The sequence below is a fragment of the Nerophis lumbriciformis genome, linkage group LG22 (assembly GCF_033978685.3).
Source record: "Nerophis lumbriciformis linkage group LG22, RoL_Nlum_v2.1, whole genome shotgun sequence".
Classification (NCBI taxonomy): Eukaryota; Metazoa; Chordata; class Actinopteri; order Syngnathiformes; family Syngnathidae; genus Nerophis; species Nerophis lumbriciformis.
The window spans coordinates 35812459-35822458 of record NC_084569.2 but is presented as its reverse complement, the minus strand read 5'-3'; the positions used below and the strand labels follow the sequence as shown (position 1 = coordinate 35822458).

The 10000-nt window shown below is 36.0% G+C and overlaps 1 protein-coding gene across 1 annotated transcript in view; it reads left to right on the top strand.

The window, feature by feature from the left end:
• The window catches only part of abat (4-aminobutyrate aminotransferase), a 97572-nt gene that overhangs the window by 48295 nt on the left and 39277 nt on the right, over window positions 1-10000 (top strand). The window contains exon 4 of the mRNA XM_061973811.1: window positions 342-371. Within this exon, the coding sequence (XP_061829795.1) occupies window positions 342-371 (30 nt within the window). The remainder of the gene's footprint in view (window positions 1-341; window positions 372-10000) is intronic.

Here is a 10000-nt window from a genome sequence, read left to right as displayed (position 1 = left end):
TATGTATTTGGAATGGCCTCTTCAGATGCAGCATCTCGTTTTCAAGGGGGTCCCTACACAAATGCATAAAACATATAATACAATAAAACTCGACAAACACAAAAACACACCGCTCTACCACTTCCACAGCATCCCACACCTGCTCACAGACATTTACATAAATCATTGCAATAGATTACAATAGTTCCCTCTGGTACTCCGGCTTCCTACGTGCACCTGGGGATAGGTTGACTGGCAACATTAAATTGAAGATGCCGGCCCGCCATACTTTGGACACCCGTGCTCTAAACATTACATACACACAATTCTTTCTGATCACTAATTCCTATTTCTGCTTGTAGGAGCTGACAAAACAACTGGGGGAAATTCAGGTAAGTAGTTGTTTGCCTGCATGCAAAAATGAACAATATTTGTTCAGGCTGTAAAAATGGCTGCCCCAGTTGGAATTAAATGCATGGTCGTGTGTGCGTGCGTCTGAGGGCAAATAGGATCTTCAATTGTATCTGCCCAGTGAACTTGTTCAATTGCGCCTGTGGCACAAATGCTGTCCCTCTAGTTGTTGTGCCACTTTCCTCTGCCACTGATGCTTTTTCATGCAAATTGTTGAGGGGACTGAATTGACAAAAACACTCAACTCGTAATAAGCACCTTTGCATGTGATGTATGGGTTTTGAATAATCATTGTATTTGAATGGGTTACCTTAACAAGCCTTTCTCAGAACGTACCCTTCTTTGCATATCAGTCAGGGGTTGATTTTGAGTTTTGATCATAAGCAGAGGTGGGTAGTAACGCGCTACATTTACTCCGTTACATCGACTTGAGTAACTTTTGGGATAAATTGTACTTCTAAGAGTAGTTTTAATGCAACTTACTTTTACTTTTACTTGAGTATATTTATAGAGAAGAAACGCTACTTTTACTCCGCTACTTTTATCTACATTCAGCTCGCTACTCGCTACTAATTTTTATCGATCTGTTAATGCACGCTTTGTTTGTTTTGGTCTGTCAGACAGACCTTCAAAGTGCCTGCGTTACTGGTGACGTTTCCCTCCGTTCCACCAATAAAATGCAGTCACTAGTGACGTTTGACTCCGTTCCACCAATCAGATGCAGTCACTGGTGACGTTGGACCAATCAAACAGAGCCAGGCGGTCACATGACCTGACTTAAACAAGTTGAAAAACTTATTGGGGTGTTACCATTTAGTGGTCAATTGTACGGAATATGTACTGTACTGTGCAATCTACTAATACAAGTTTCAATCAATCAATCAAAAGTGTGAAGGAAAAAAGACACTTTTTTATTTCAAACGTACATCCCGTCACAAGCCTAAAGACTGACTGCACAGTTCCTGTCTTCACAATAAAAGTGCCGCTCCATCGCGCCTGCGCTTTCAAAATAAGAGTCTCCGAAAGCCAGCGCAAACAAGCTAGCAAGCTACGGAATTTGCCGCCAATGTATTTCTTGTAAAGTGTGTGAAAACGAATATGGAAGCTGGACAAATAAGATACCAAAAACCAACCACTTTCATGTGGTATTAGACAGAAAGGAGGAACTTTTTTTCTCCTGCATTTGAAAACGTGGACGTTAAGCACTGCTGTCTGATTACAATCAATGCAAGTCATCAGAATCAGGTAATACACCAACTTATATTCTTGTCAACATGAAAGAAAGGAATCTATATGTGTTAAACATGCATGTATATTCATTAAAACACCTTTAACATGTAAACAAAAACGGCAAAATAAATAAATATAAATGATATACTGTATATATCAATGTATGTGTATATATGTATATATATATATATATATATATATATATATATATATATATATATATATGTATGTTACTCATCAGTTACTCAGTACTTGAGTAGTTTTTTCACAACATACTTTTTACTTTTACTCAAGTAAATATTTGGGTGACTACTCATTACTTTTACTTGAGTAATAAAGCTCTAAAGTAACAGTACTCTTACTTGAGTACAATTTCTGGCTACTCTACCCACCTCTGATCATAAGCGATATAATATGAGTACACTGCAAGAACTGAAAGTAAGAACTGAGTAAGATGAAATATCTCAAATAAGGGTGATATTTGCTTATTTTCTGTCTGATAAGATCATTCTTCTCACTAAGCAGATTTTATGTTAGAGTGTTTTACTTGTTTTAAGTGTTTTGCTCCTAAATGATCTCAGTAAGATATTACAGCTTGTTGCTGAGATTTGATGACCTATATTGAGTAAAACATGCTTGAAACTAGAATATCAACTGTTGCAAAGCTGTGTCATCAACACTCACAAGTATAAAACGACTTTTTTATAGTAATCATTTCTTACTTCTAGCATGAACAAAAAAATCATGACTTTGACACAATTGTGTCTCATAATTAAAACAGATGCTTTGCTGTTTTATTTTCAATGAAACAATAGAAAACACATACTCATATAGTAGTACAGTTGGCACAGTACAGTAAACTGACAGTTAATATTTAAACATTTAACATTTCTAACTATTTTGAACAGAAATAGTTCATGCACATTCAGATAAATTTTTCAAAATTACAATTAAAATTTTTTTACCCGGGGGCCGGGCCGTATATATGCGCACTAATTGACTGAAAGAGCACGCACTTGGCGCGATGATGTCATGTTATCCATGGAAAAATGCATTTTTAGACCATATGATTTGCCTGAGCGGCTAGGAGACCCCGAGAGTAACAAGCGGTTGCCTTGTTGCCTTTCCATTAAGAACAATAAATTAGTTTTTAGTATAAGTTTGCTGGTTTCAAGAAATGTAATGCCGAGCGCATATCATTATGTCAAGATAATGGCACTAGCATTTACTTCATTTCAGAATATTTTTCAACATATTGGGCAAAAAGGTCTCATTTTTTTCTACCATGAAAAGTGCACTTGTTATTAGTGAGAATATACTTATTTTAAGGTATTTTTGGGTTCATTGAGGTTAGCTAATTTTACTTGTTTTGGAAAGTCTTGACAAGCCAAATTTTCTTGTTCTATTGGCAGATAATTTTGCTTAGTTCAAGTGAAATACCCCTCATTTTTGTATTTTTTTTTCTTGTTTTTGAACACTGACTTTTTGCAGTGTACGGTACAGTCTGTACGTTACTGTTATCGACTTGCAATATTACTGTTCTATATCCAAGAGAGAAGTTGGTACATGTTCCTTATGTTCTTTCCACAATACGTTCACGGGCTTTGTTAGAGTAAGAACCCTATTGATTTTTGAGCGCTTTCCAGTAGTCGTAGCAACTTTGTATTAAACCTCTGTATAAACAAGATTCTCATTATGATTTGTAATTGTATCAGCTGCGATTCCAATCCAGCAATTGTAGTTAATGAACCTACATACTATACACTTACATCATCATAAACAAATTGCCATATCTGTATAACACTAGACATTTGTACGCCAAACATATCTATACATTGAAATGGATATTCCATTCACTGCAAAAAGTCAGTGATCAAAAACAAGAAAAAAATATGCAAAAATTAGGGGTATTTTATTTGAACTAAGCAAAATTATCTGCCAATAGAACAAGAAAAATTGGCTTGTCAAGACTTTCCAAAACAAGTAAAATTAGCTAACCTCAATGAACCCAAAAATACCTTAAAATAAGTATATTCTCACTAATAACAACTGTACTACTATACGAGTACGTATTTTCTATTGTTTCATTGACAATAAAACAGCAAAGTCCTTTTGGCTGTCGTCTGTTTTAAACATTATGCTTTTATAAAACCTTGAATGTGCATAAACACCTCAAAACAAAAAGGACAAACATGATTTAATGACAATTAAAAAAACAAAAAACTTTCAGTGTGTTGCTGTCTTGCCAGATTTTGTGTTTTGTTGAACACAGAATTTGTACTTCTGCTTTAGGGGCACTAGCATTCAGAGGAGGAGCTACAACAATTGTTTGTACCAGTTTCATGCATTATTTGTCATGATCCGTGGTCCGATTCATGTTTTCGTTCTGTTCTGTTAGTTTGACGCTCACCTGGCTCTAATCAAGAGACTATTTAAACGGCCTTTGCCAGTCAGTCGGCCTGGCGTCATTGTTCGTTTTCAGGTCGGATTCTATAGTTATGCTAGTTATTGGTTTCATGCCACAGTTTCATGTTGTTCTATGCCAAAGTTCATGTTAGTTGTTTCATGCCACAGTTTCATGTTGTTCTATGCCAAAGCTCATGTTAGTTGTTTCATGCCACAGTTTCATGTCTTTCTATGCCATAGTTCATGTTAGTTGTTTCATGCCACAGTTTCATGTTGTTCTGTGCCATAGTTCATGTTAGTTGTTTCATGCCACAGTTTCATGTGGTTCTATGCCAAAGTTCATGTTAGTTGTTTCATGCCACAGTTTCATGTTGTTCTATGCCAAAGTTCATGTTAGTTGTTTCATGCCACAGTTTTATGTGGTTCTATGCCAAAGTTCATGTTAGTTGTTTCATGCCACCGTTTCATGTGGTTCTATGCCAAAGTTCATGTTAGTTGTTTCATGCCACAGTTTCATGTTGTTCTATGCCAAAGTTCATGTTAGTTGTTTCATGCCACAGTTTCATGTTGTTCTATGCCAAAGTTCATGTTAGTTGTTTCATGCCACAGTTTCATGTTGTTCTATGCCAAAGTTCATGTTAGTTGTTTCATGCCACAGTTTCATGTTGTTCTGTGCCATAGTTCATGTTAGTTGTTTCATGCCACAGTTTCATGTTGTTCTATGCCATAGTTCATGTTAGTTGTTTCATGCCACAGTTTAATGTTGTTCTATGCCAAAGTTCATGTTAGTTGTTTCATGCCACAGTTTCATGTTGTGCTATGCCAAAGTTTATATTAGTTGTTTCATGCTACAGTTTAATGTTGTTCTATGCCAAAGTTCATGTTAGTTGTTTCATGCCACAGTTTCATGTTGTTCTATGCCAAAGTTCATGTTAGTTGTTTCATGCCACAGTTTCATGTTGTTCTATGCCATAGTTCATGTTAGTTGTTTCATGCCACAGTTTTATGTGGTTCTATGCCAAAGTTCATGTTAGTTGTTTCATGCCACAGTTTCATGTTGTTCTATGCCAAAGTTCATGTTAGTTGTTTCATGCCACAGTTTCATGTTGTTCTATGCCATAGTTCATGTTCGTTGTTTCATGCCACAGTTTCATAGTTGTTCCATGCCATACTTCATGTTAGTTGTTTCATGCCACAGTTTCATGTTGTTCTATGCCAAAGTTCATGTTAGTTGTTTCATGCCACAGTTTCATGTAGTTCAAAGCCAAAGTTCATGTTAGTTGTTTCATGACACAGTTTCATGTTGTTCTATGCCATAGTTCATGTTAGTTGTTTCATGCCACAGTTTCATGTTGTCTATGCCAAAGTTCATGTTAGTTGTTTCATGCCACAGTTTCATGTTGTTCTATGCCATAGTTCATGTTCGTTGTTTCATGCCACAGTTTCATGTTGTTCTATGCCAAAGTTCATGTTAGTTGTTTCATGCCACAGTTTCATGTTGTTCTATGCCAAAGTTTATATTAGTTGTTTCATGCCACAGTTTAATGTTGTTCTATGCCATAGTTCATGTTCGTTGTTTCATGCCACAGTTTCATGTTGTTCTATGCCAAAGTTCATGTTAGTTGTTTCATGCCACAGTTTCATGTTGTTCTCTGCCAAAGTTCATGTTAGTTGTTTCATGCCACAGTTTCATGTTGTTCTATGCCATAGTTCATGTTAGTTGTTTCATGCCACAGTTTGATGTTGTTCTATGCCAAAGTTCATGTTAGTTGTTTCATGCCACAGTTTCATGTTGTTCTATGCCATAGTTCATGTTAGTTGTTTCATGCCACAGTTTCATGTTGTTCTGTGCCATAGTTCATGTTAGTTGTTTCATGCCACAGTTTCATGTTGTTCTATGCCATAGTTCATGTTAGTTGTTTCATGCCACAGTTTCATGTTGTTCTATGCCATAGTTCATGTTAGTTGTTTCATGCCACAGTTTCATAGTTGTTCCATGCCATAGTTATGTTAGTTGTTTGTTTCTTGCTATGCTATAGTTTATGCTAGTTGTTTGCTTCACACTATTGTCACGCAACCCTCTACGTAAGTCTAGTTTATTTCATGCCACAGTTAAGAGAGTTTTTGCCTGTTATTTTGTAGTTAGATTAATAAACATGTTCCTACCTGCTCCCTTTGTCCGGAAAAGTCAGTTTGCATCCCGGGAGAACAAACTTCGCAGCAAGCTGCGACCACCCCGTCATGACATTATTAACACAAATTGTGGATTGTTACGGTCTTGCTTTGATTGTCAAATATGTTCAATGTAATCTGTGATATTTCTACCTGAAAAAATGCTTCTGATATTCTGTACGTTACATGTTGTACAGGTTAATAGTCTTCATATTGCTGCATGGCAATGCTTTAAATAGAGATGTCCGATAATGGCTTTTTTGCCGATATTCCGATATTGTCCAACTCTTAATTATGGATATCAACCGATATCGATATATACAGTCGTGGAATTAACACATTATTATGCCTAATTATGTTGTGATGCCCCGCTGGATGCATTAAACAACGTAACAAGGTTTTCCAAAAATAAATCAACTCAAGTTATGGAAAAAAGTGCCAACATGGCACTGCCATATTTATTATTGAAGTCACAAAGTGCATTATTTTTTTTAACATGCCTCAAAACAGCAGCTTGGAATTTGGGACATGCATTTGGAGGTTGAGGTGGGGGGGTAGTAGATAGCGGGGGGTGTATATTGTAGCATCCCGGAAGAGTTAGTGCTGTAAGGGATTCTGGGTATTTGTTCTGTTGTGTTTATGTTGTGTGACGGTGCGGATGTTCTCCCGAAATGTGTTTGTCATTCTTGTTTGGTGTGGGTTCACAGTGTGGCGCATATTTGTAACAGTGTTAAAGTTGTTTATACGGCCACCCTCAGTGTGACCTGTATGGCTGTTGACCAATTATGAAATGCATTCACTTGTGAGTGTGAGAAAAGCCGAAGATATTATGTGACGCAAAGGCAGTGCCTTCAAGGTTTATTGGCGCTCTGTACTTCTCCATACGTCCGTGTACGCAGCGGCGTTTTAAAAAGTCATACATTGTACTTTTTGAAACCGATACCGATCATTTTGAAACCGATACCGATAAGTTCCGATATTACATTTTAAAGCATTTATCCCTAGTTTTAACCTTCTCCATTTATTAATAAATTATTATTCAGCCTGCTAAACTTACTGTAATTGCAAACTCGACCGGAACATGTTATAAAATAATTTTTACAATATATCAGCCAGTCAGAAAAATGTAAAAAGATCATGTTTGGAAGAATTTCTTTCACATATAAAGAATATCTTGGTTTGTATAATAAAAGATGCATTGAGGGAGCTACAAACATATTATTTACCGATTAAGTATCTCCTTATAGCTTTTTGCAGGTAATAAATGTATAAGCTGCAGCTTTGTGGACATTCACAGTTGCTGCACGTTCACCGACATACTTGTAGTAGAAGAGTGAGAGTTTTCTTGCCTGTGCAGGGCGTTTATTCTGCTACCGATTCACAAAGACAGCAGCTTGTGATGCACTCAGCTGCTGGCACTGTGAGTGAAGGAGAGCACATGGGAGCACTCAGCCTCACATTGCGGTACGGCCAAGAGGCCCCGGGGGCAAACTATCAATCAACTGTAATAACAAAATGTAGCTTAATAACGACTCATTCATGGGAAGTGAGGGAAGACTAGGAAAACATACGCACGGGGCTGTGCCATCTGGTGGTGTGTGTGTGTGTGTGTGTGTGGATTTACATAATTTCCTATCGGACAAATTGCTTTGGTTTTCGTACGATTCGGTTTTCACATGTGCACAAGTATTCACAGTAGGGATGTCCGATAATATCGGACTGCCGATATTATCGGCCGATAAATGCTTTAAAACATCGGTAATTATCGGTATCGGTTTCAAAAAATAAAATGTATGACTATGACCAATAAACCTTAAAGGCACTGCCTTTGCGTGCCGGCCCAGTCACATAATATCTACGGCTTTTCACTCACTCACGAGTGAATGCAATTCATACTTGGTCAACAGCCATACAGGTCACACTGAGGGTGGCCGTATAAACAACTTTAACACTGTTACAAATATGCGCCACACTGTGAATCCACACCAAACAAGAATGACAAACACATTTAGGGAGAACATCCGCACCGTAACACAACATAAACACAACAGAACAAATACCCAGAACCTCTTGCAGCACTAACTCTCCCTGGACGCTAAAATAATGCACTTTGTGACTTCAATAATAAATATCGCAGTGCCATGTTGGCACTTTTTTTCCATAACTTGAGTTGATTTATTTTGGAAAACCTTGTTACATTGTTTAATGCATCCAGCGGGGCATCACAACAAAATTAGGCATAATAATGTGTTAATTCCACGACTGTATATATCGGTATCGGTTGATATCAGTATCGGTAATTAAGAGTTGGACAATATCGGAATATAGGATATCGGCAAAAAAGCCATTCTAGCTATATATATATATATAGTTATATATATATATATATATATATATATATATATATATATATATATATATAGCTAGAATTCACTGAAAGTCAACTATTTATTTTATTTCAGTGAATTCTAGCTATATATATATATATATATATATATATATATATATATATATATATATATATATATATATATATATATATATATATATATATATATATATATATATACATATATATATATATATAGCTAGAATTCACTGAAAGTCAACTATTTATTTTATTTATTTTCTATTTTATTTTATTATTTTTATTTTTTAGACCTACTCAGCGGTCTAGTGGTTAGAGTGTCCGCCCTGAGATTGGTAGGTTGTGAGTTCAAACCCCGGCCGAATCATACCAAAGACTATAAAAATGGGACCCATTACCTCCCTGCTTGGCACTCAGCATCAAGGGTTGGAATTGGGGGTTAAATCACCAAAAATGATTCCCGGCCCAGCACCACTGCTGCCCACTGCTCCCCTCACCTCCTTTCAGTGAATTCTAGCTATATATATATATATATATATATATATATATATATATATATATATATATATATATATACAGCTAGAATTCACTGAAAGTCAAGTATTTATTTTATTTATTATATATATATATGAAAGTCAAGTATTTATTTTATGTATTATATATATATATATATTATCATTTTATATATATATATATATATATATATATATATATATATATATATCAAATAAATACTTGAATTTCAGTGTTCATTTATTTACACATATACACACACATAACACTTCTCTACTCGTTGTTGAAAAATAAGTTTGACCTCCAAATTCTTCAGGACAACCTAGAATCATCAGCCCGGAGGTTGGGTCTTGGGCGCAGTTGGGTGTTCCAACAGGACAATGACCCCAAACACACGTCAAAAGTGGTAAAGGAATGGCTAAATCAGGCTAGAATTAAGGTTTAAGAATGGCCATCCCAAAGTCCTGACTTAAACGTGTGGACAATGCTGAAGAAACAAGTCCATGTCAGAAAACCAACACATTTAGCCTAAACTGCACCAATTTTGTCAAGATGAGTGGTCAAAAATTCAAGCAGAAGCTTGTGGATGGCTACCAAAAACTTGCCAAGGGACATGTAAGCAAATATTAACATTGCTGTATGTATACTTTTGACCCAGCACATTTGCGACCCATAATAAATTCATAAAAGAACCAAACTTCATGAATGTTTTTTGTGACCAACAAGTATGTGCTCCAATCACTCTATCACAAAAAAATAAGAGTTGTAGAAATGATTGGAAACTCAAGACAGCCATGACATGATGTTCTTTACAAGTGTATGTACACTTTTGACCACGACTGTATGTACATGTGAATTTGCAAAAAATTCTAAAAAATAAAATAAAATGTGTTTACATTGTCATTACGGGGTAATGTGTGT